Raw genomic sequence first — 26,233 nt, forward strand, 5'->3', positions numbered from 1 at the left:
TGCGGGACCCACACACCACCCCCCGTCCCCCTCACACTGCTCAGCACCCACCAGAGGGGCACAAGCAGCCTGGTGGCAAGGGATGAGGTCAAGGGGTGGGTTCCCAGGTGGATCAGCTTTGCAGGAGGGAAGAGGCAGCAAAATCTCCCTTGGAAGAGCAGCAGCCATGCAGCTGAGGGATGGGCTCCGTGACCAGCACCAGGTCCCCGTCAGGCTCCCATGGCCCCTGATAAGGTATCAGAGGTGGTGCTGAGCCCACAAACCAAACAGGGAGGGCAAACATGGAGCCCTGATTCCAGGGGCTGCTTGCTCCTGGCAAATCACCCAAGGCTGAGAGCTGAGTGCCTCTGAACCCGTGGGGCAGAGGAAGTGGCCAGGGGAGAGGAGCTGCATGTGTGGGATCATGTCCCAGCACCTCAGAGATTGGTCACCCCAGAACCCCCACCCCCAGTGGAACCACAACCTCCCAATGACTGCAGTTCCACTGTGGAGGAACCCTTGGTCAAACTGGGGAAATAAAAATTAAGAGGAAGAGAAAAAGTTGGAGCAGGTCCAGGCTCTGCTGCCCAGGGGAGATGCAGGAGAAGGTTGAGGCATCGACCTCAGCACTTCCCACTGCCACCCCTCACCAGCCCTACCCTCCTGCCAGATAGTTCATGGAATCATGGAATGGTTTGGGTTGAAAGGGATTTTAAAGACCAGCCAGTTCCACCACCTTGCTCTTCCACTAGCCCAGGTTGCTCCAAGCCCCATTCAACCTTGCCTTGGACACTTCTAGGGATGAGGCAGCCACAGCCTCCTTGGGAAAGCTTGCTGGGAATTCAGTAAATCCCCAACCACGAGACTTTGGGCATAAAAACAGTGTTTTTTTCCAAGGCTTTCAAGCCCATGGGCCAGAGGAGCTGGTTTGCCTGCAGAGGCAGCTGGATATCAGCAGGAGCTGAGCCCACTGGCCAAGGGAAAGGTGCTGCCAAGAACAGCCACCCTTCAGATTTCCAGGGATTAGACTCCCAAATCCTGCAGCATCCTCCTGAAACCTCCAGGCTGGGGTTATCAGCTGCTGGGGCTTAACAGGGGGTGCACCACAAGAGCCTTGTGTCAACACCAGCATGGAGGAGGAAACGTGGCAACACCAGCAAAGCCTGGAAAAACCAGGAATGGAGCAGGGAGGAAGGTGGTGGTTGCCCTGAGCAGGGAGAGCCCTCGGGAGAGGTACTGGGGATCCAAGGAGAAGCTTATTTAGGATATGCTTCCCCACCACCTCAGTGCCAGCACGGCACGGCGGCATTCCAGTGGGTGCTGGAGCCCAGCAAAGCAAGAGAAGTTGTTACTGGGAGAGTTTCTGCTTCCAAAGCAGAATTCCCCCCTCTTATCACATGCCATGGGAACAGGGAAGCCTCCAAGAGCTGGGAGCCAGGGCTGTGTTTTGGCTTAACCTGCAGATGTGACCTTGTATTTCCATAAGCGCCTCTCATCTGCCTGGATCCCGCTGTGGGATCTGGCTGTGCCTTCCAGGGGGTGGAATCCCACAGCAGAGATATGGGGGCTGCAGCAGGAGGCAGGGAAGGACAGGGATGTTTGGTGGGAGGATGGTGAGGAGCCCCATGGCACTGGCATTTAGGAGCAGGCCTGGAGCAGAGGAAAAGCCTGTCCTGGAAGTGGGAGCAGCTGCTGGCACCTGGAGCAGGTGGGAGCAGGACTTGGTGCCCAGCCCAAGTCAGACTTTGCCCAGGAGCTTTGAAAAAAAGGGAAGAAGGAAGGACACAGCCTTGGACGTTGAGCTCCTCCTGAGCAACACCATCTGTGCCAGGGATTTGGCACGTGTGCCACCTTCCAGCCTCCCCTCCGAAACCCAAGAGCAGCTGGTGCTGCTCACAGCCTGGATCCAGCTGGAGCTGGACAGGGAACTCCAGCTCTTGGCTCCAGAACCCTCCCATTTCCCAGCCCCCCTGGGCAGCTGCAGCTCCATGACTGCCCCAGCACCCCTCTGGAGTGACATTTTCCATGCTGCCGTTCCCCCTTCTCCCTGCCCCGGGTGAGAAATGTCAGCTGGGGCACTGATGCAGGGCAGGATGCCAAGGACCTGTCCTGGAGGGGCACGGGGAGGGACTGTTCCCTTCCCAGCAGGGTCAGGGTGCTGGGAGCACTGGCACACCCTCCACCAGCACCCAGCACCTTCAGCTGCTCCAGTTCCCGTGCCCAGGGGCAGCTCCTGGCCATCCCTGTAATTACAAATATTCTCCAACATTTAAATAGATTGGAATCTCGATCCTGGGGCAGGGAGCCAGGTCCAGCTCCTGGGTGTAGGTGCACGGAGGGGGCCGAGCACAGGGGATGCTCTGATTGCCCAGATGCTTCAGGGATTAAAGGGGCTCACAAGGAAGGTGAAGATAGACTTTCAGCAGGGGGTGTAGAGAACAAGGGGGAACAGTTTTAAACTAAAAAAGGTGGGATTTAGATGGGATATTGGGAAGAAATTCTTCTCTGTGAGAGTGGGGAGGCCCTGGCACAGGGTGCCCAGAGAAGCTGTGGCTGCCCCATCCCTGGAGTGTCCAAGGCCAGGTTGGGCAGGGCTTGGAGCAACCTGGGCTAGTGGAAGGTGTCCCTGTCCTTAGCAGGGGGTGGAATGAGATGGTCTCTAAGGTCCCTTCCCACCCAAACCATTCCATGATGTGTCTTCACAGGGACACAGGAGATGCTACCACTCACCCCAGACCTCACTGAGACATTACCAGCAAACACCCAACACTGCCCAGTGATCCAGAGACCTTCCTGACAGGAGGGGGGAGCCAGGGGGGGTCGGGCTCTACTCCCAGGGAACAAGGGACAGGAGGAGAGGGAACGGCCTCCAGCTGTGCCAGGGGAGGTTTAAATTGGATATCGGGGAAAGTTTCTGCATGGAAAGGGTTGTCCAGCCCTGGCACAGCTGCCCAGGGCAGGGGTGGAGTCCCCATCCCTCATGGATTTAACAGCCATGCGGGACATGGGTTAGTGCTGGCCTAGGCAGCACTGGGGGAATGGTTGGATTTGATGACCTTAGAGGGCTTTTGCAACCCAAACTATTCCATGAGTCTGTGATTCCGTGATTTCACAACTCTACCACTTCTGTCTTTGCCTCCAGAGAGCAGCCATGAGTTTTTTTGGCTCCGTCCCTCTTTGTCCACCTCTGCTGCTGGTGACCAGCAGCCTCTGCCCCTGTGGTTTCACAGACCCCCCTGGAGGTGCCGACACTGGAGCAACCCCAGCTCCGAGCAACTCCATCCAACAGGACTGACCATCCCAGGGCCTCTTCCTGGACTGCTGCCATCCCAGATGTGGAGCCAGGGCAGCTCCAGCTGCTGAGGGCTCCGTCCCTCCTTCCCTTCAGCAGCCAGGAGCACTCCACCAGCTCGGAGCACTTGGTGGGTCCTGGGCGTGTTGGTGGGCAAGGGGTGATGCTGCAGGGATGGAGACCAGCTCCTCCCCAGAACACCAAGCGGGGAGAGGCAACAAGGAACTTCCCCTCTGGATGCCAGAGGAGGTAGTTTTTTGGGCTGAGAGGGACAAGCTGGGTATGTGGCTGTCCAGAGCGTGCCTCAGGCACGGGAAGTGGGCAGAAAGGCCCATTGTGAGGAGCCTGCAGAGCCCCTGCTCCTGCCGGCCCCAGTGGCTCTCAGACAGCGCTGGCAGCGCTGCCGCCTCACTGCTCATGAAATCTGATGAGCCGGACCCGTGACTGTCTCTGTCCTGCCAGCAAGGGCATGCCAGGGCAGCTTCCCACCCTCCCTCCCGTCAGTGGGAACTGGGAGCCCCTCCAGTGCCAGCAGAGGGGGAATGAGGCCTGTCCCCACGCTCAGCCAGAGCAGGAGGAAGCCCCCAGGACCAGCAGCGAAGGTGGCCGTGGTGCCATCCCTGTTTGGGCAGTGCCATGAGGATGAGTGGTCCCACCCCCCCTCTGCTCTCCCAGGAGCATCTCCCCTCCCACGGTACCTGTCCCGTCCGGGGTGGACCTGACGAAGGTGGGCAGCATCTTCACGGAGGCGGTGGGGTTGGTCTCTGCTCCCAGCCCCTTCTCCATCTCCTTCTCGAAACGTTGGGACACCTCCAGGAGGGTCTCATCGGAGAGCCGCATGTGGTACAGGTACTTGTCGACCTGAAAGGGGGACATAAAGCCCGAAGGTCGGGTGGGGACTTGGGCACAGGGGTACAACCTCCAGGATGTGCTCAGGGCAGTGGCCAGCCCCTCTCAAGGAGCAGGGCGGGAGCAGGTCGTGACCCATCCCAGGGCGCAGGACATGGCACCAGTGGCACATCACCGACACAGCACTGCTGAAACAGCTCATCCCAGGAATCACCACCACTGCTCCTGCACCTCCCCCCAGCCATCCAGGGCTGCTCTCCAAGGAGCTGCCTCCCTTCCCAGACCGCTTGGGAATGCCAAACCCCGAGTTGCACCTGATGCTCCACAGCATCTTCCCACTCAGTCACCTACAGACACCCAAACAGGTTGCTACAGAAGCAGGAATTCAAACTCAGGAGTGAGTCAGGAGGTCAGGGATGGAGGTTTTCAGGTGTGGAGCCCTTCCCACGCCACGGCACCAACACGCCTTGACCTTGACCCCCGGGGAGGAATCCACTGCCCCGTCATTTCTCTGCTGCTGAGGTCACCCCAAGAGCCAAGAGCTACTCAACCCCCTTGAGCAAACCACGCTGGTGTGACACAAGTGGGTGCCACGGCCAGAGAGGCAAGAAATCCACCCCCTGCTCCTGGAAATCGTTATACCCTTGAGCTGGGGATATGGAGAAGCCCAGCTCCTTCCATAAATGGCATCTGCATCTCGCCTTCCCCAAGAAAGGCATGGAAAGATTCCTCCCTGGCCCTGACCGTGCATGTCCGTGCGGCCGGGCCAGAGCAGGGAACGGGAGAGGCGGACACTGCCCGCTCCCAAACGATGCCCTGCTTCAATTAGCTTCACTTAAAATTAATTAAAGGGCAGCTGCAAGCCCTGAGAAGTCAAGAGGAAAACTCCACCCCGCGCGCTCACCTGTCTGCAGGCACGTACGGCGGGTCAGCGGAAGCGGGCTCGGGCTGTGCTTTATGGGGCTGCGCTGGAGGAAATGGGCATTTTGTGGGCAACTAATTGCACCCACCCAGCGTGACCTCACTCATGGACCCCAGGCTCATGGATCCCTGCACAACACAGCCCTGCTGTGGTTTGGGCTGCCTGTGTTTCAGGCCCAGGGTGCTCCAGCGCATCCCTTTTTTCCCCACCCCCAGCTCTGTTGGAAATCTGGGAGCTGAGATCCCAGTGGCGAGGTCAGGGGATGGAGGGAGGTCAGGGGATGGAGGGAGGCCCAGCACATTCCAGGAGAGATGCTTCATCTGCAGGGCAGCAGCATCCTCACTGGTGTGATGGGCAAAACCTCCTCCTCCTCACTTCTCCTGGTATTTTCAGCTCTTTCCCAGCAATTGGGAGCTGGGAGACCAGGCAGGCAGGAGGGAAAGGCCAAGAAGAAGGAAACCTGGAGGTTTCCCAGTACCAGCTGTTTACCGGCCTCTCCTTATCCAACCCAGCAGCAGGAAAGTCAAACACTCCTCCCTCCTCTCCTGTTTGCTTTCACCTGCTGAAAATTCCCTGCCGTGTACGAAGGCTCTGGTTACTGGCACCAGTAACCTCCAGTTAACTGGTTAACTGGTCACTCTTTCCCTGCTGCCCCAGTTCACCTCCACTCTCTCCTTTCTTCTCCCAGCTCCAGGAGCTGGAGCCCACTTCTGTGCCAGCCCCAGGGTAGGAAACGTCCCCCTGAGCTGCACCAAGGGTAACCCAAGGGTTATCCCGGGGGTTATCCCAACACCATCAACCCAGGAGAGACAGTCCAACCCCATTTCTTAGGGGTGAGCTGGAGAGAGAGAGTTATGCTGGGAGAGAGATCATTATCCCAGGAGATACAGACAGTGTTATCCCAGCTCATGGAGACCTTCCCCAAAGTCCTCAGGAGCCATTGACCTGCCCTCGGCACAGCAAGGACCCCAACCAGCCTCATCCCTGCCCAGCAGCCTCTGGTGCTCGGGGGGTCCTGGTGGCACCACTGGGAGTGGGGATGGGGTCCCACTGAGGGGTCCCCATCCCAGCAGTGGGGTCCCAGTGAGGTGTCCCCATCACAGGGGTGGGATCCCAGAGGGGTGTCCCCATCCTGACGGAGGGGTCCCAACGAGGTGTCCCCATCCCAGCAGTTGGCTACCACACCACAGACTTCAGCCTTGCCCAAACTGGTGTTTCTCCCCCATCTGTCACTCTGCTGCTTTTCCCCCTGCCATGGAAGGTCTCATCCCAGGGAAGTTGGGAGCTTTGGGAGCTCAGGTGCTCCTCAGCAGTGAAGATGCTGCAGTACACAACCCACCACCCCCAAATCACAGCACAGGGACACCACCCAGAGGTTTCACCTCCTTCCCCCAGGACAGGCACCGCTCAGCACGTCCCCCATGTCCTCCAGGCTCCAGTGTACCTAGAATAACCTCAGCGTGAGGAACAGGATGACCTTTCTCTAATCTCCAAAGCCCTCTAAGACCTGGATCATCTTCTCCCAACGTAGACATTGCCCCACTTGGCAGTTAAGGCAGGTCAGGACACCCTGCAGGACAGCTTTTTCCCCAGTGAGACCACCTTGGGCTGTGCCTGGCCCCCACCAAGGAAGAGTCATGGCCACCGTCATTCCCAAAGATTCCCAGCCCCATGTTCCGCTTTGTTATTCCAAGCACCCCTCAAATTGTTGCAAAGACAGGATAAAACAGGAGGAGTTCAGCCTGCAGCACCAGAGCTGCAGCATCTTTCAAGACAAAAACACCCTCTCAGTCGTTTATTGTTTTTGAAGCTCATGGAACAGTTTGGGTTGGATTGCCAACTCCAAACAAATAAAGTCACTAGGTTAGGATCCAGGACAGGGCAATTGAATTTCTGGAAAGCTTTCAGCCTGACTAATACTGTTTCCTGAAGGAAATCTAAACAAACCGAAGGCAGAGGGAAGGGATGGAGGCTGGGAAGTGCCGGGCGTGCTCCAGCCCAGGACATTGTGTTGAAGCACCGGATCACGGAGCTGCTGCAACTGTAACAAGCTCAATGCCACCTTTTGGGACCAAAACCCAGCGAATCCCCATCTCCTGGCTCAGGGTTGTCTCCAAGGCTCAGCTCATTTCCAGGCCAGATGCTGGAGAAGTCGCCCATCCCAGCTGCACAGACGCCCTGGGAAAGGTCTGCCTGTCTCGCGGCTGAAGAAACCTCGAGTTGCCCAATTTTTGTTGCTGTGTGAGCTGAGCTGAGCTAAGCTGAGCTTAAAGCAACCCAACAATCAGCTTTGGCTTTGCAAACTCACAGCTCTGGTAGCAGCACCGTGGCTGGATGGTATTTTACACCTCAAGACTCCTCTTAATCAGGTGCCAGACCCCAAGGGGTCTGTGCTGTGGAAATATTAATCTGTCTGTGAATAACTTAATTCCAATTCAATGCCACTATCCACGGAAAAGAGCAGGCACTGTTCAACCTGGAGAAGGGAAGACTCAGGGGAGACCTTAGAGCATCTTCCTGTGCCTAAAGAGGCTCCAAGAGAGCTGAGAGGGACTTGGGACGAGGGCCTGGAGTGACAGGACAAGAGACAATGGCTTCTCACTGACAGAGGGTGGGATAGATGGGATATCGGGAAGGAATTCCTGGCTGGAGGGTGGGGAGGCCCTGGCACAGGTTGCCCAGAGAAGCTGTGGCTGCCCCATCCCTGGAAGTGTCCAAGGCCAGGTTGGACGGGGCTTGGAGCAACCTGGGCTAGTGGAAGGTGTCCCTGCCATGGCAGGGGGTGGGACTGGAGGGGTTTCAAGGTTTCTTCCAACCCAAACCATTCCATGAGTCTCTAAATTCCTTGGTTTACTAGTTGTTTACCTCACGTGGGTGCCGGGGGGGGCAGAGGGGCTCGGGGGGAGCCGGGGTAGGGTTGCTGTGGGTGATGATGGAAACTGCGGCGTGACGGCGCTTCCGGCACCGCGCAACCGCTTCCTGCCCGGCCAGCGTCCCCAGAAGGGGAAGAGCCCGGGGAGGTTTGTTCTCATGCAATAAGGTCTCTGGTACATCTTTCCCGTTAATGATCCCAGGCTCCGGGAAGGGGAAGCTGCTTGCTTTCAGTTTTAATTTTGCTCTGAGTCCTTTCCCAAAGCCACGTGCCTGCCGAGAGCCGGAGCACGTGTGTCCAACCCCGGCATGTCCCCGCTGGGTTTGTCAGCTGGATGTGCCCCACGCAAGCAGCGTCTTAAGCAAAAGCAGAACACTGGGAGAAGTTGGCTGGTTTATGGACTGAATTCTTTTCCTTTTTGGCAACAAAGCCAAACATTTGTCATGTGTGAGAACAATGGAGTGGTGTTCAAGTTTGGAGAAGGCTGGAGAACCTCAAACCCACAGTGTGTGCTGTCAACCCTCCCTCCAGGGAAATTTTTCCTGGGAGTTATCTTTTCTTTAAACCACTTCCCTCCCTGTCACAGTTTTTAACTTAAAACATGCTGCTTTGCAGGAACCCCTGAAGTTTTAGGGAATGCTGACTCCCTCCGTGCTTCTCTCAGCAGGGGATGCTGTGTGAGCACCAGATGTGCTCCCATCCCACCTGGATCTGCGGCTGGATGTGATGAATTCTGGGAAACCGAGGCAGAGGGAGCAGCAGAGGCTGCAGGGCAAAGGCGTCCAGCACCGGGCAGGGTTTGTTCCCTGCCCCGGGACAGACCCTGTGCCACGTCCTCAGTCCCTGCCCTCCGCACACCAGGGCTGCCCATCCCTGCCCCGGATTTCCCACTCCAGGTGACTCAGCGCAGGGAACTGGCTCGTCCCCTTCCCCAGGTTCCCGTGGGTGACACAGGGGTGATGCTGGGCTGCATCTACCCTCCCCCAGCCCTGACCCCGGTGGCACCCACGTCCTTCGGCTCCTCCGCGCCGAATCCAGCCCCACGTGCCCTCCCCACCAGGGCCGAGCCTCGGATGACACACGCCCGGAGTCATCTCGAGCTGAGTGAGTCAGATGTTTCCTGCTCGGCCGGTTCCTCCCCATCCTCACCCTCACCCCCGGGCCGGCAGCTGAATCCCTGCCGGAGGAGGAGCCGGGCACCCCCGGCGAGGAAGTCACGCGGTGGAGCATCCACCGACCCGTTCTCGGTGACCCCACTGCTCCACAGCCCCACAAAAACCCAGCTGAACCAGGAAAACTCTGGTTTCCAGCTCTGGACTTGGAGACATCCAACTGCTCCTGGCCCTCGAGGCACCTCCCTGCCCACACGTCCTGCTCCTCCCCCGTTTTAAACCCCGGAGGTCTCCAGGGCAGGGATCAGAGCAGCATTCTACTCGGATGCTGGATGGGAAGGCCTTGCTGGGGCCAAGAATCCCCCTTCGGTTGCTGGGAGCATCCCACTGTGGAGGGAAAACTGAGGCTGGGCAGTTCTGGTGAGGGAGGGAGGAGCGAGGGGACACCAGGCAACTTCCCAAAGGTGTGAAGTCCTGACACCGACCTTGGCAGCCTTAAGGGAAGCTGTTAAGTTGGTTTTCCAGGAATTTGCCATAGGTGCCTCTCCCACAGCCACAGAGGCAGCCAGGGAGGAATCAGCTGGATAAAACTAATCCCTTGGCAAAGGAAAAATAAAATTAAAAAAAAAAAACAACAAACAAAAAAACCCAAAAACAAAACAAGGAAAACCTGCCCCTGCTTGGAAACGGCCACAAATCCGGGAAAATTAACCTCATTGCCAGTGTTTCCCTCTTTTGAAGGAGGGATGAGGAATAGGAGACGCTCGACTCCCACTCCTGTCGCATGACAGGATGAGGTTGAGGGACCAGGAAGCCCAGCGTGAGCCGGCACATCCCAAGGGAACGCGGTTCAGCGGCGGCAAACTTTCAAGACGGGATCTCAAAGGACGCTGCTGAGGTTAATTAAAGTTTGCACAATCCCTTGGGGGTTAGATAAGTCCAGACAACCCACTTTCCAGCCAGGAAAAGGGCAGGAGGTGTTGGGGATGTAGGTAACATCCCCCAGGGTGGGCAGGGGAGCAGGTAAAGCTGCTCCGTGGCAAGAACGGGAAGAAAAATCCTACTTTTGAGGCTCTTTTCAAGGTCTTGAGGTGGACACAAACCACAGATGTTGGAAAAGGCACTTTCTTCCCCCAGTCGAGCCCCTTTTTTGCCTGATCCAAAGGGAAAACACATCCTAGGCTACCACCCGCAATTTTTTTCCCAAATATAGTCTCAAATTCTGGGTTTCATAAAAAGACCCAACCAAATAAATCGCAGCTTTCCAAGAATTTCACCCCCTACAACTCCCCGTGCTGGGGAACCCCCACCTTGCCTGGGGAGACTTATAAACCAGGAATACTTTGTACATCCCTGGTGGAAGCAGTCAGGTTGGACAGCTGGCTGCTCCCCCCTCTGCCCTCTCCCTGAGCCGAGCTGAGCTCCCTGCTCCCTCCCAGCTTTGCCTCACTGGGAGGATTCACAGGAATTTGTTTAAAAATATCCCAGAGAAATCCAGTTGTGGAGGCGGCTGGGAGGGCAGCGCTGTCTCCCACAGCATCCCGAGCTCACGCCGGCAGCTCCTGGATGGTTTTTTCCTCCCTCCCATCTCAACAACCGTTTTGGAGCTCGGAGGGAAGTGAAGCCGGTCCCCCAGGCTCTGCACACCCTTTTCTCGCTGGGTAACGAAGCCGAATTCCTTCGTCCGAGCCTTCCCTCTCCATTATTCCCAGCTCCCGATAAGGAAGGCGTGAGCAGCCCGGAGCCGGGCTCTGCCGCTGGCCTATTTCTGCCGTCGGGTTACACAATCCCTTCCCGTGGATTTGGCTGTTGCACAACCCCGGGGCCACTGGCGAGCAGAGGGAGAAGCCGAGCCCATATTTCCTTAAGGATAGTTTTGCGCTGGGAAGTTTTCCCTGCACTTTGTTTAGGTTGGGGTTGGGTTTTTTTAAATGTTCTGCCTTATTTTCCTTCCTATTTAGCACCCGCGAAGGGCCAACGTGGCGAGTTTCACTTCCCCGGTGGCGTCTCCGGGGTTATCCGAGGGCTCTCTAAGCATTTTCCTCTTCTTTTTTATGGCAACATTTGCAAATCCCGACCCCCTCACACTCAGATCAGCAAATCCTGACCACTTCCCGACCTCAGGAATCGCAGCCGAAGCCCTCTCTGCTCTATTCCCAGATGTCCCAAATGCCGGTGGAGCCCTGCGGGAAGAGCCTGAGCCTCAGCACACTCTCCCATCCAGCATTTTTTTTTCCAGGAATAATTTATTAAGCCTAGCCTAAGCGCTGTCCTGGTCAGACAAAGGCCGGCTACCCCGTGAGCCATGGGAGAGCAGGAACACTTGTTCTTTTCCAGTGCCTGAGCTCGGGAATTGGGGTGACGAACACTCCGTGAACTCTCCGTGCATCCCAACGGGACGCTGCCACTCGGGGTTGCGGTCTGGGAACAGGCTCGGGGAGTTCGGGCCCCCAAAATTAAGGGTTCAAGACCCCGAGATGAAGGGATGGGGAGGTAGGAAGAGGTTTTCCGTCGCTGTCAGTGCAGGGATGGGGGGCACACACGCGGTGCGGCGCGGGGGGCACAGCGCGGGCGAGGGGACCCGAGGTGCCAACGCCACGCCGGGCTCGTGCCCCGGACTGACCCCGCTCGCCGCGGGGGCCTCGGCTCGGAGCTCGGCACGGGGCGGAGCGGGGGCAGCGGCTCCGGGGATGCTCCGCGGCCGCTCCGCGCGGGCGGGAAGCGGCGACACGTGCTGCGAGCGGCGGCCGCGGGGGTCGCGGCTCCGGCGGGGGAGAGGCACGGAGATCCCCCCCTTCTCCTCCTCCTCCTCCTCCTCCTCCTGCTCTCCCCCTCCTCCCCCTGCGCCCGCCCGGCCACGCGGGGTCCCGCAGCCGAGCACGTACCGCACGCGGCCCCGGCCGGGCAGCGCCGGGGCCTCCGCCCGCCCCCCCGGCCCGCTGCGCCCCGGTTCCCCTTCGCTCCCGGGCCCCCGTGCCTCCTCTTCCCCTTTTTAATGCTTTTGTCTTTTTTCCCTTTATCCTTTTTTCTTTTCTTTTTTCCCGTTTACTTTTTAAATAAACTTTTTCCCTCCTCCTTTTCCCTTGAAAAGAATCTTTTGTACTCTTTTTCGCATCCTTTTTCCTTTTCCTTCTTTCTTCGTCCCCTCCCCTTTTTTTCTTCTTTTCCGTCCTTGTTGTACCTTTCCGCCCATCCTTTTTCTATTTCCCCTTCCGTCTTTGTCTTTTTTTTTTTTTTTTTAACTTTTCCCCCCTCTCATTTCGCCTTCATGTCGTCTTTTCTCTTCTCCCCTTTTTTTCTCCCTTGCTCTCTCGGGAGTTCGTCGCCCGTTTTCCCCCCCCCTCGTGGCCACCCCCCCCTAGTTTGTCTGCTTTAGGTTTTTATGGGTTGGCTTCCCCTCAGGCCCGTGTCTACCTCTCCTCATACCCTTTCCCCCCATCCCCACCCCCCACCCACCTCTCGCCTCCCTTTCACCCCCCCCCATGCCCCTCCCCCCCATCCTCTCCCGTTCCCCCCCACCCCCCCCCCCCCCCCTTCCCCTCCCCCCCCCCCCCCCACCCCCCCCCCCTTTTCCTTTTCTCTTTTCCCTTTTCACCCCCCTCCACCTCTTTCCCTCCTTCCTTTTTTTTAACAACTTTTCCCTACCCTTTTTTCAACTTTTCTTTTTTTTCTTTCCCCCTCTCTCCCCTTTTCTCCCTTTTTTCCCCTCTTTCCCTTCTCCTCCCTTTTCACTTTCCACTTTTCCCTTTTCACCTTTCGCCCCTCTCCATTTTTTCCCTCGCTTTTCCCCCCTCCCCATCCTCACCCCCCACCCCCTTTAGCTCCCCGCCGCTCGGCCCCGCGCCCCGCTCACCTTCTGCGCCTGGTCATGGTTGAGCTCGGTGAAGAAGTAGGCGAGGAGGTGGGATGCGATCATGGCGGGCGCGGAGGGTGCGGAGCGGAGGTGCGGAGCGGCCGCGCGCTCCCCGCGCCAATGGGGCTCATTGAGGAGCTTCCCCGGCCCACGAGTGACGCGCGGCCGCCGAGAGCCCCCATTGGCGGGGCCCGAGGGTGTGAGCGCGGGGGCGGGGCCGGGGGACCGGGGGGACCGGGGGGAGCGGGGGCACTGGGGGGCACTGGGGGGCACTGGGGGGCACTGGGGGGGTGAGCTGGGGGCAGGGGGTGATACTGCGGGGGGGCACTGGGGGGGCACTGGGGGGGTGAGCTGGGGTGTGCTGGGGGGAGCACTGGGGGGACACGGGAGGGGGGCACTGGGGGAGTGGGGAGCACTGGGAGTGTGAACTGGGGGGCAGTGGGTGGTACTGGGGGGGTGCATTGGGGGGTCAGTGGGTGGTACTGGGAAGGTACAGTGGGAGTGCACTGGGGGGGCACTGGGGGACTGGGAATGCACTGGGGGGCTGTATTGGGAGGTACTGGGAGGGTGTATTGGGGGGTAATGGGAGGGCTGGGGGTGCACTGGGGGACTGGGGGCCCACTGAGGAGAGATGAATTGGAGGGGTACTGGAAGGGCTAGGGTTGCACTGGGAGAGGGAATTGAGAGGATACTGGGGAGGTGTACTGGAGAGTACTGGAAGGGCTGGGGATGCACTGGGAGAGCACTGGGGAATCAGTGGGAGGTACTGGGAGGGTGTATTGGGAGTGCACTGGGGGGCTGAATTGGGGTACTGGGAGACTGTATTGGGGGTGCAGTGGGGAGTGCATTGGGGGGTCAGTGGGAGGTACTGAGAGGGTGTACTGAGGGTATGGGGGGGGCCGGGGGTGGAGGGGGGGGCACTGTGGGATTGGGGGGTGCACTGGGGGGTGAACTGGGGGGGTACTGGGAAGGATGGGGGTGTACTGGGGGGGCACTGGGGGACTAGGGGTGCACTGGGTGATGTATTGGGGTATATTGGGGGTACTGGGAGGGCTGGGGGTACATTGGGGGGGCACTGGGGTGCATTGGAGAGGTATTGGGGGTGGGGGTGCACTGGGGTATACTGGGAGGGTGTCTGAGGGGTGCACTGAGGGGGGCTGGGAGTGCACTGGGATGGGCACTGGGGGGTGCATTGGGAGGGTACTGGGAGGCCTGTGGCTGTACAGGGGGGCACTGGGGGAGCTGGGGGGGCACTGGGATTTACTGGGGGGCTGGGACTGCACTGGGGGAGCAGTGGGGGACTGGGGGTGCACTGTGGGACTGCATTCGGTTGTACTGGGGGTGGCAGTGCACGGGGGGTAAACTGGGGGGTACTGGCAAGGTGTAATGGGGGTGCACTGGGAGTTCACTGGGGAAGCTGGGAGTGCACTGGGGGTGCACTGGGATGTACCGGGAGGCTGGGAGTGCATTGGTACTGGGAGAGTGTATTGGGGATACACAGGGGGACCTGGGAGTGCACTGGAGTGGGGGCTGGGGGGCTGGGGGTGCACTGGGGGGGCTGGGAGTGAACTGAGGAGGGCACTGAGGGGACACTGTGAGGGCTGGGGTGTACTGGGGGTGCAGTGGGGGTTACTGGGAGGATGTACTGGGGTGCACTGAGGAGAGCACTGGGTGGGCTGGGGGTGCAGTGGGGGGCTGGGGATGAACTGGAGGGGTGAACTGGGATGTGTACTGGGGGAGCTGGTGGTGCACTGGGGGAGGATGCATTAGGGGTGTACTGGGGTGTCTGGGGGTGCACTGGGGGATTAACTGGGGCTGTACTGGGGTTGCAGTGAGGGGCTGCAGTGAAGTCTGCTGGGGGGATGTATTTGAGGGGTACTTGGGGGTTCACTGGGGTGTACTGGGGTGTGCATTGGAGCGGTTGGGAGTGCACTGAGGGGGTGCATTGGGGTGTACTGGGAGGGGAGGGGGTACCTGGGGGGTGCATTAAGGTGTACTGGGGGCGTACTGGCAGAGTGCATTGGGGGGTGGAGGAGGGGGTGCATTGGGGTGTACTGGGAAGGGTGAGGGTGCACTGGGAGGTGCATTGGGATGTACTGGGAGTGCACTGGGAGCTTGCCCTGGCGGGTACTGGAGAGGCATTGAGGTGCACTTCCTCAGTGCACTGGGGGTTGGGAGTGCCTGGGGGCAGGAGGGGTGTACTGGGATGTACTGGGGGTGCAGTGAGGGGGTGCAGTGGGGCCTACTGGGCAGATGTGTTTGGGGTGCACTGGGAGGGTATACTGGGGGTGCACTGGGGTCATGCATCGGGGTGTACTGGAGGGTACATTGATGGTGCACCAGGGGCTGGGGCTGCACTTGGAGTTACACTGGGAACACACTGGCAGGGCTGAGGGTGCACTGGGGTGAACTGGGAGGGATGAGGATGCACCGGGGGGTGCACTGGGGTGAACTGGGAGGGGTGGGGGTGCACTGGGGGGGTGCATTGGGGTGAACTGGGAGGAGCTGGGACCACACTGGGAGGGTGCATTGAGGGTGCAGTGGGGTGGCTGGGAGTTCCCCGGGGGGTGCATTGGGGGGTGCATTGGGATGTACTGGGGGTGCAGAGGGTGTGCAGTGGGGTCCACTGGGAGGATCTTTTTGAGGTGCGTTGGGGTGCATTGGGGGGTACATTGGAGGGGTTGGGGGTGCACTGCAGGGGTATGTTAGGGTGTACTGGGTGTGCACTGGGGGGTGCATTGGGATGTACTGGGGGTGTACTGGGGGGTGCATTGTGGGGTGCACTAGCAGCATGTGTTAGGTTGTACTGGGAGGAGTGGGGGAGTGTTGGGAGGGCACTGGGAGTGCACTGGGAGCGTGCCCTGGCGGGTACTGGAGGGGTGCACTGAGCTGCACTTCCTCAGTGCACGAGGGGGTTGGGAGTGCCGGGGGGGTGCACTGGGGTGTACTGGGGATGTTGTGTGGGTGTGCGGTGGGGTCTACTGGGGAGGTGTATTTGGGGTGCGCTGGGGGACTTGGGAATGCACTGGGGGGGTGCACTGGGGTGTACTGGAGAGTGCACTGGGGGTACATTGGGGGCTGGGGGTGCACTTGGGGGATGCACTAGGGGGGTTGGAGGTGCATTGGGCTTGCATTGGGGTGTACTGGGAGGGGCTGGGGTGCACTGGGGGAGCTGGGAATTGGGAATGCACTGGGGGGGGGAGCTGAGAGTGCACTGGGGGCTGCACTGGGGGTGCACTGGGGTGGTACAAAAATGGGGCTGTACTGGGGGGCCTGGGCTGCACTGGGGGTGCATTGGGGTGGCACTGGGGTGGTACAGTGGGGGTCCACCGGGGTGCCCATGCCACACTGGGGGTGCCGCCGCGTGTGTGCAGGCGTGTGCCCGCAGCCCGTGTGCCCGTGTGCCCGTGTGTCCGTGTGTCCGTGTGTCCGTGTGTCCGTGTGTCCGTGCCCGCCGCCGCCTTCGCCATGGGCGCCGCGTGTGCCGCTCCCCCCGCGTGTGCCATCACATGCGTGTGAACGTGCGCGGCCCTGCGCACCCGTCAGGTCACATCCATCACCCGCGGCCCGCGGCGCTCGCGTGTCCCGCCGCCCCTGCGCGGGGAGGGGGTGCCGGGGGGCGTCGCCGCGCCCCAAAGGCCCCCGGGAGCATCGCTGGGGCCGGGACCTGCCTCCACCATCCCGCCTCGCTCCTCGCCTCCGTCCCGGCTCCATCCCGGCCGCATCCCGGCTCCATCTGGGCATCCGCGGGCCGCGGCCGGGCGTTGGTGGCCCGGAGCCCTACGAGGGCCGCGGCACGTCCTGGCCCTCCGGAGCGGCTCCGCTCCCCGCTCCCAGCAGAGCCGGTCCCAGCAGGACCGGGGCAGGAGTTACCCAACCCGTCTGCCTGCTCCCGCCGCTTTCCCAACCAGTTCCGAGCAGCGCCGGCTCTTCACGCCTTCGCCCTCTCAGAGTCCTTTCTACGTGGTCATTTACATAATTTTGGTGGTTTTTTTCAAGGAATTGTAACTCTGTTTCAAAGGCTAGAGGGGGAGAAGCAACCAAAGCCAGAGCTGAGAAAATCCTGCTTCCAGACACCTTTTCCTGGAGGATCCAGTGTCACCAGATCCACCCTGAGCGTGTCCGGTGTTCCAGTGAAATGCCCACATCATGACCTGGTGCTTTTTAGGATTTGGACTCACTGATCCTTGTGGAACCCTTCCAGCTCAGGATATTCCATTAATCTCCGTAGCTGCCCCTACACTTCAATTCACCCTCTCATCAAGCTTTTTTTTCCCCCCCCCCTAAAAACCCAAATTGTCTGTGGTTAAGTTGAAATTAAAGCAGCGTTTGAGCCTAAAAATAGCCGGGCACATCTGTCTGCCTTCCCCATCTGCCGCCGGCCCGGCTGCGTGAAGGAAGCGACTGTTTCTGCAAAATGAGGGCTCTGTCTCATCCTTCTGTCCCATAAAATCAGCTTATTCAGGGAGAATATTCCCCAAGACTCCACTGATTTGCCAGATAATGCCCTAGTCGGGAAAAGGCAGGAGGAGCCGGGCTCCGCTCAACCTGTTCCTCTAAATAAAGTCATTTTTTTAAAATTTGAAACGGGGTTTTCCAGCAGGTTTTGGAATTCCTTTCGTGGAATAAAGCTCCAAATGGAAATCTTTTCAGGCTGTCCCAGCTGCTTCCCGGCTCTGTGTGGGCTTGTAATAATCTATCAGCATTTAATGCCACATTCCTTAGGAAAAGGAAGCAGCTGATTGCAGGGATTGGAGCTACAACTGGCTCTAATTCCTCTAATGTGATTCCTTAAGGACGAGTGGTGCAGTAATGACAATGTTGGATGTGAGGAAGGGCCATGCCCAGTGGCTGAAGCAGGGATGGAGCATCCTGGAGTCCTGGGATCAACCTGCCCCACAGCCCAGAGCAAAGCCCCCCGGAGCACGCTGCTCCTGGGGACCACCAGCAGAGCTTGGGAAACCTGGCGAGGGTCATATCCCACTTCTACACTGGGGAAACTGAGGCACAAGCAGGGATGGGGATAGAGGAACTGGGCACATCCAAGCATGGAGCAGCCGGGATGATCCCGGGGCTGGAGCTGCTCCAGGAGAGGCATGAACTCATCTGGGATCACCTGCCCCGTGATTCATCACTCTGTCGCTGCTCCACATAGTTTCCAGTGAGGTCTCATTGGACGGGGCCGTGGAGACACACGTCCCCTCGAACCCCTCGGCAGCGGGGTGACACCGGTGACCAGTTATTGACTCTGCCCTGTCACCCAACGCACTGGAAACCTGGAGCTGGGCCGGACCCAGCCCTCGCACGGGGCCAGGAATAGAAAACCGGTCGGAGAACTTTTCTCTCTTCGGCAGCCGCAGGACGAGCGCGTGACCTTGGACTGAGCCGGGTGAAACAGCCCTTCCCCAGCTCTGCAGAGAGGGAGGGGATTCGCCCACCCCAAACTGCGCCACAGAGGGGGAGGGAGGGGGAGGGTTGTGCCCTGTCTGTGCTGGGGGTGGTGGGAATCCATCCATCCATCCTACTGCGGCTTCTCTGCAGGTCTGACAACCCTGGAGCAACTCCCAGCCCAAACCTCCAGCTGCACCCCACGGTCACTCCCCACATCCAGCCCTCCCCAGAACGGCCGCAGGGATTTCCCTGGGGGTCAGAGTGGGTGTCCCTGGGCTGAGCCGCCCCAGTTCCTGCAGCCTGGATTCCCACCTCACACACCAGGCTAATCTCCATGGAACGGACGGAAAAGGGGAGATTAAATTAGATTAGCTGGAGCTGCCTAATTTTAGCGTCCTCACGTGTCACCAGCACACTGCTCTGGCTCTTCCCTCACTCCCCCAACCCTGCACCACCCTCAAAGCCACCAGGGCCACCAGTCAGGAGGAATCCAAAGGGGGTTTGGCCAGGAAGTGGCACCCAGCGATGGTGTAAGTGGGTGATGTGTGAGTGGGCACAGGGGTCACTGGACCTCTGCCAAGGGGGGACTGGGGGTGATGGTCACCCCCCACTGGTGATGGCCATCCTTGACTGGTGATGGCCATCCTGGTCTGTTGGCCACCCTTCACTGGCAGTGGTCACTCTCTGATGGCAGTGGTCACCCTCCACTGGTGGTGGCCAACCTCCACTGGTGGTGGTCACCCTTGATCTTGGGATCATCTCCATCCCTGAGCAGCCTCTTCTGCCCAGGAGGATTTTCTGGTGGGACCCTCCACACTGGCACGTCCTGTTTTCCCCCTCCGTGCCCAGCTCCCACCCTGCCTGCCCTGCTGCCTCCTCCCCAGTCACTGCGCCACAAGGATGACGTTGGCCTGCCCAGACCTCCCCCGGGGCAATGTCAGTTTGTTCCGCTGTCAGAGCCCGCCAGCTCCATCAAACATCTCCTGACCCAAGAGGACATCAGATTCCTCATGGGACCAGCATGGAGAGCCTCAGAATCAGTCCTGTGACACCACAGGGAGAGGTGTCTGGCCCCACACCATCCCCAGTGTTCCAGCAAGGTCCCCAATGTCCCAGTTTGGTCCCCAATGTCCCAGTTTAGTCCCCAAATCCTGGAGAGGATGTCAGAGCTGGCAGGAGCTCTGGCAGGAAGGACGGTGTCCCCAAAAGCCGGCATGGCCAAACGCAGAGAAAGCTGGGGCCCATCCCATATCCCAGAGGGGCTGTGTCAGGTGCCACAATGCCTGGCACAGCTCCAAGGTCAGAAGTCCCAGTCAGGACACAGGACCCTGAGTCACTCCACCGGGGATGAGCAACTCCTGCGTGTGGCACTTTCCCAATCGCAGCGGAAAGGGGAGGTTTCTCCTGCACCCCTGGGGCACTTTCCATGGTCACCACCATGTCCCACGATGTGGGACACACCACGTCCCTGGTGCCACCTAAATCAGAGCAGGACCGGGCAGGGGGTGCTCGGTACCAGGGGGTTTTTCCTCGCCTCCTCCATGGGACACCTCATCCTTCCTCCGGGCACTCTGGGTGTGAGCAAGCTGCATCCCAGGGGTCCCATCCCTGTGCCGGGAGGGAGATAACACTGCCATCACCACAGGATGGCCCCGTGTTACGGCCACATCCAGCCTGTGAAATCCTTCCCACCCAGCACAGACGATCAGAGGAAATAACCCAGAACTCAGACTGAAGGAAGCCCCGGGTGCGAGGCTGCGGCAGGATCCCACCCTGCAGCCCTGCGGTGTCCTGGGAGAGCCACTGCAGCAGGGACAGTGGCCACATCGCCATGGCAGAGCCACGTGCAGGGGGATGTGACTCCCAGTCCGTCCCTGGACTCTGGGTGAGATGCTGGGAAGAGACAGCGAGGGAGTGAGGGGCTGGGAACCCACCTCCTGCCTCTCCAAAACCCCAGCTGAAAGCCATGGCACTGCTGGTGGGCAGGGAAGGATTGAACCCCCTGATCCCCCAAGTCCAGAGCGATCCCTGAGCCCAGCCTGGAGCTCTCTCCAGGATACATGAGCAGAGTTGGGCTCTCCTGGGACCCTTGCTCACCACAAGCAGCATCTCCCTCTCTCCCTGCTGGGATGATAATGGCTCAAAACTGACCATCAAATATGTCTCCATCAATTCACTCTGACAGGTAGAAAGACACCCCAAATATTACATCCTGTCTTGCTCCAACATCACCTCACCTGGCTCAGAGCTGGAGCTTTGGGAAATAGCTCCCCTCCACTCTCCCATCAGTTATTCCCCAGCATCCATCCCATGATCTCTTGACACCCACAGTTGTTCCCCTTCCACTCCCATCCCTTTGTGTTGCATCCGTTACAGCTCCTTATCCAGGTATAAGGAGCATAAACCCCCCAGAATCCCAAATCCAGGGAGAAAATCCCCTTACCTGGGTGAAGACTTCATTGTCCATCCCGTTCTCCGTGTGCATGGACGTCATCCTTGGAGCATCCGTGGTCTGCCAGGACTGGGAGCTCGCCGTGCCGAGCCGGGTCTGGGAGAGCTTTATCACCTCTGATCCCCGCGGAGGAAGGCCCTGCGTGCCAGCGCCGAGGTCATTGGCTGGGCACCGCGGATGGGGATGGGATTGGAACGGCACCGGCGTAATCCCAGAGCTGTGGGATGAGGGTGACGGAGCTGTCTGGGATGAGATGCTCTGTGGCAGGTTTGGGCTCCTCCTGCCCCGCACCAGCCCCCCCCCGGAGCATCCCTGTGTGCCGTACCCCTTGGCGTGGAAATAAGGACCGGCTGAATCACGGATCAGCCCACGGGTGACCCCGCATCGCTCTGTCCCCGTGGGGGGTGACCTCGCCTGCCCCCAGCCCAAATTTCAGCGCAGAGAGTTTCACAATGAATCCTCTCTCCTTTTTCCTGGGAGAGGGGAAATAAAATGGGAAAACGCCTGCTGGGGTGGGCTGGGTGTGTCCGGAGAGGCTGGAAGCCCCCAGCCAGGGTGGGTCTGCACCGCCCCAGTCCTGGGAACACGTCATGTGTGTGCACATGTGTGCTGCGTGTGAGCGCACACGTGGCACAGGGACACGTGGCCCCCCGCATGGATCTGACCCAGCAAAGGGCTTAACGGGATCTGTGGCATCTGCCACGGCAGCAGCGGCGGCTCCTTCACTCAGGTAGAGCTTTGGGAGTCCTGGAGAATCCCAAAAAATGCGGATGGGGGATAAAAGAGGGGGAAAAGAGCTGCCTGGCTCCTCCCCCGCCCTGTGGCTCCGTGGCTCCCGTGGGTCCATCCCTACGTGACCATGGGCACGCAGGGCCCTCTCCTGCCACTGGAGAGGAGCTGCCAGGCAAAGAGGTTTAAGGTTGATGCATTTATTAATTATATCAGAGATTATCCAGCTCGGAGGGCTCAGCAGCACCAGCAGCCAGTGCTGGGGGGTTACCCGGGATGGGAAAGGCAGGAATTGCTGTCAGGGATGAAGATGGAGCTGCAGCCCCAGGTTGCCCTGTCACAGGCAGGGATGGGTTTGAGATAAGAGGCAAGGCTCGGATTTGGGGGCTCTGGGTTGGGCTCAGGCACCACCTGGCTGGGCTGAATATTAAACCCAGCCCTAAATCTTAGTCTGGGCACTGAGCTCAGCCCCGGCCCTTGGTCAGGTGCTGCACAGGCTGGGAGGGGCAAGGCAGAGCTGAGCCCTGGCCCAGGCTCCATCTCTGTCCTCATCCCCACCCCTCTCCCTATCGTCATCCCTGTCCCAATCCTATTCCCGTACCCATCCCGTCCCTGTCTGCATCCTGGTCCTGTCCCTATCCCATTCCTGTCCCTATCCCATTCCTGTCCCTATCCCATTCCTGTCCCTATCCCATCCCTGTTCCAATCCCATTCCCATCCCCTTCACTGCCCTGTCCTCTTCTCCATCCCCATCCCACTCCCCATCTCAGTCCTGTCCCCATTTCCACCCCTGTCACCATCCCTGTCTTGGTCCCTGTCCCCATCTCATCCCCATCCTACCCCTATCCCATCCCTGTCCCCATCTCTGACACCATCCTTGTCCCCATCCCATTCCCATCCCCTTCTCCACCCCTATCACCATCCCCATCCTCATCCCTGTCCCCGTCCTCATCTTCATCCCTGTTCCCATCCTTGTCTTGGTTCCATCTCATCCCCATCCTGCTCCCATTCCCATCCCTGTCCCCACCCCTATCTTGATCCCTGTCCCATCTCCATCCTCATCCCTGTCTCTGTCCTCATCCCTGTCCCTATCCCTGCCTTGGTTCCATCTCATCCCATCCTGTTCGCATTCCCATCCCCATCCCTGACGCCATCCCTGTCCACATCCTGGTCCCAGTCTCTATCCCATCACTGTCCTCATCCCTGTTCCTGTTCTCATCCCTATCCCCATCTCCATCCTGTTTCCTGTCCCTAACCTGTTCTTATCCCCATTCCCATCCCTGTCACCACCCCTGTCCTGATCCCTGTCCCATCCCCATCCTCAGCCCTGTCCCTGTCCTCATCCTCAGCCCTGTCCCCATCCCTGCCTTGGTTCCATCTCATCCCCATTCCCATCCCCATCCCTGTCACCATCCTTGTGTTGATCCCTGTCCCTGTCTCATCCCCATCCCCATCTCCATCCCTGTCCCTATCCTGTTTCCTGTCCTCATGTCATCCCCATCCCCTTCCCTCTCCTAACCCAAGCCCCACCTTTTCCCTGTCCCTACCCGTCCCCATCCCATCCCATCCCAGGACTCATCCGGACCCCAGGACACGCAGCCCCGGCTCCCCCCATCCACCTGCCTCGTGCGGGGGGTTTGGCAGCGCCTTCATCCAGCGGAAACTTCTTTTATCTCCAAAAATTCCTCTGCGCTCCGACGGGGAAAACTCCGGCTGCTCCAGGCTGGGATCCTCCCTCCGCCGCCCACGGCTCGTACAAAGGCTCCTTCACCAGGGAAGGACAGAGCCACCTTTGTTATCCCGCTCCGACCGGGAGCAGCACCGGCTCCGCCATCCACCTCCCGGGAATCTCCAGGATCGGGAAAATCAGTGAACCGCGAGCACTGGGTGGTGGGAGATGTGGAGTGGGGGCATCGCTGCGTGTCCCAGATTTGCTCCCTCCCACCAATCCCAGCAGGATTTTAATTATTATTTTGATTTAACCGAGCCAGGATTGTTTAGGATCCCACCGGAATAATGGGTGGGGTCGAGGGGATCCAAGGGATGCCGAGCCCCACAGCCCGGCCGTTCCTGCCGGAATCCTCAGCGCGCTCATAAATCCTATTGTCTCTCCCGCCTCATGGATAATCCCGGCATGGCAGGGGCGAGACCTGCCCCTTCCCAGCGTGGGATTCCCGGGAATCTCGGTGGGTGGCCGGGGACAATCCCCACCCCCCGGCGCCCCACCCCCTGCCTCTCCTTACAAAGGGGGGATAAAGAATCCCTTTATAAGGAGGGGATGGAGGAGCGGCTGGCCGGGATGCAGCGGGACGGGATGCAGCGGGACGGGATGCAGCGGGACGGGATGCAGCGGGACGGGATGCAGCGGGACGGGATGCAGCGGGACGGGATGCAGCGGGACGGGATGCAGCGGGACGGGATGCAGCGGGACGGGATGCAGAGGGACAGGATGCAGCGGGACGGGATGCAGAGGGACGGGATGCAGAGGGATGTTTCCCAGCCCCCTGGGATGGGAACCCACCCATCTGCAAATCCCACAGCGTCAATCCCGGGACTGGATACAAACGCAGCCTCTGGATTTCCCTCGCAAATATTCCTTCAAATTTCTGTGTGAGCTGGGAAAGCTCAGCAGGACAGATCTCTCCCTCCCACCGGGATTTTTGACAAAGACAAGGAGATGGGGATCCTGGTGTCACCAACAGCATCGATGGCAGCACGAGAGAGGATTTCATGGCTTTAATGGCAGGATAAAAGCTTTCCAGGAGCCTCCCTGTCCATATGGATACTCGCTCTCCCACATTTCCCGACACTGGCAGCTACAAACCCACCCCCAGGCCCCCAGAACCCACTGGAAGTGGGATGGGGGTCCCGATGCCAAGCCAGGCTTGACCCTTGGAGAGCTCAGGGACCAGGTTGTGAATGATGCCAGGAAATCCAGGGTGCAGCTTCCCGGGAGAGTGGGTGTCTTGGGACATGTTTGGCAGCACAAGGAGGAGGACGGAGACGTGGAAGTGGCTGGAGGTGAGGCCACGGCTCCATAAACACCCTCAGAGTGTTTTATTCCCATTCTCTGCACCCCTGGCTGGGATCTGGGCACCACAGAGCTGGCACAAGGCCGGCGGCTCTGGCATGGACCAGCCGCTTCCTAGACATCTGGGACCATGCCAGGAAAGATTGAGGTTTAATCCTGTGCCAACAGCTGCCCCAGGCCCGGATCAGCCCTGGCATCGTCCCCCTTCCCTGACCTTCCCACCCCAACCCACCCCCTGTAACTGGACACCGACGGGTTGTTTTTCCAGTCTTGTGACACCGGGAAATGTCAGATCCCAACAGCCCTGGGGTGGGTGGGATGGGGTGACACCAAAGGGGTGGAGACACCTGGATTTGGGGATCGTCCTGGGATGGGGCATTGGGACCTGGCTCCTGCTCTGACCATGCTCAGAGACAGAAAATGAGAGGCATAACTGAGCCTGAAAGTTTGGAAAACAGCATTTCTGGGGGGTCAAACCACCCCCAGACCGCTGGGACGCTGTTTTACAGGAATTCAGCCCTTCCCAAGCTCCTGTTCCTAAGTGTGACCCCTCATCACTCTGACTCCTGATAATTTTGCCCCCTAAAAAACATGACCTGTATAAAATGAGGTTCTTAATAATTCTGACCCTTAGCAACTGTGATCCCTAAAAAACATGGTGCCTAATAACCCTTACCCCCAATAACTGTGATCCTTGAAAAATGAGGTCCCTAATAATGGTGAACCCTAATTACCCTGACCCCTCATAACTGTGACCCCTAAAAAAAAATCCCTAAAATTGTGGTCCCTAATAACTGTGACCCCTAAAAAGCATGGTCCTTAAAAACTATGACCCTTAATAAACTGTAGTTCCTAATAACCATAACCACTAATAACACTGATCCCTTAAAATCACAGTCTCTAATCACCATGACCCTTAACAACCCCAAACCCTAATAACTGTGATCCCCAAAAACTATCACCCCTAAAACCCATGGTCCTTCATAACTGTGACCCCTAAAAATGAGCCCTAAAAGACATGATCCCTAATAATAGTGATCCCTAAAAACAGTGACCCCTAAATCCCATGGTCCTTAAAAACTATGAGCCCTAATAACTGTGACCTCTAATAGCCCCAAAACCTAATAACTGTGACCTCTAAAAAATGTGGTCCCTAATAACTGTGGTCACTAATAACTGTGACCCCTAAAAAAATGACCCCTAAAAAATGTGGTCCCTAAATAACTGTGACCCCTAAAAAATTGAGTCACTCATAGCCATGACTCCCAATAACCCTGATCCCAATAACTGTGACTCCCTCATCACCCTGACCCCCAGTAACCTTGATCCCAAATAACTGTGACCCCCCATTCCTTTCCCCCCAGTTCCACTTGTTTCCCCTCAGGGCACATCCCCTGCAAACCCTGTTTCCAGCAGGCCCTTCTCCATCTCCTGCTCCTGACTTTTCCCTCGATATTTAATCCTCATCCATCCAACCTGGAGCATTTCCCAGCTTTTCTGGACACAGAGAAGTAGCAAACCCCAGCTGGGAGATTCAACCCTCCCAGTTCCCCCTGGATGCTCCCGCAGGTGAATCCAGGTGAGCAGCCGGGCACAGACCCGTTTTGGGGTGACTTCACACCTTGGATCGATTTGTCAGATCTTGGAATTATGCCCAGATTGGGGCAGGAATAATGGGATTATCCAGAGCTGGCTGTGGGATAGGGAAGCTCATTAAGGAGCATTAAAGAGGGGAAAATTGGGGTTTTCCA

The 26,233-nt window shown here is 58.7% G+C and overlaps 1 protein-coding gene across 2 annotated transcripts in view; it reads right to left on the minus strand.

The window, feature by feature from the left end:
- Positions 1 to 21,013, minus strand: part of LOC113994885 (hexokinase-2) — a 38,012-nt gene extending 16,999 nt beyond the window's left edge. Inside the window, exons 1-2 of one of the 2 annotated variants that reach the window (XM_039384624.1) lie at positions 20,714 to 21,013; positions 3,970 to 4,132 (exon numbers count right to left, since the gene is read on the minus strand). In XM_039384624.1, the coding sequence (XP_039240558.1) occupies positions 3,970 to 4,132; positions 20,714 to 20,764 (214 nt within the window). In that variant the 5' untranslated portion in view covers positions 20,765 to 21,013. Of the gene's footprint in view, positions 1 to 3,969; positions 4,133 to 12,879; positions 13,018 to 20,713 lie in introns of those variants that run through there. The other variant, XM_027734367.2, reaches the window with a different exon arrangement.
- Positions 21,014 to 26,233: the final 5,220 nt, after the last annotated feature.

Source organism: Pipra filicauda, unplaced genomic scaffold, assembly GCF_003945595.2.
Source record: "Pipra filicauda isolate LSUMZ 115617 unplaced genomic scaffold, ASM394559v2 scaffold364_size791107_pilon, whole genome shotgun sequence".
In the NCBI taxonomy this organism is placed as follows: domain Eukaryota; kingdom Metazoa; phylum Chordata; class Aves; order Passeriformes; family Pipridae; genus Pipra; species Pipra filicauda.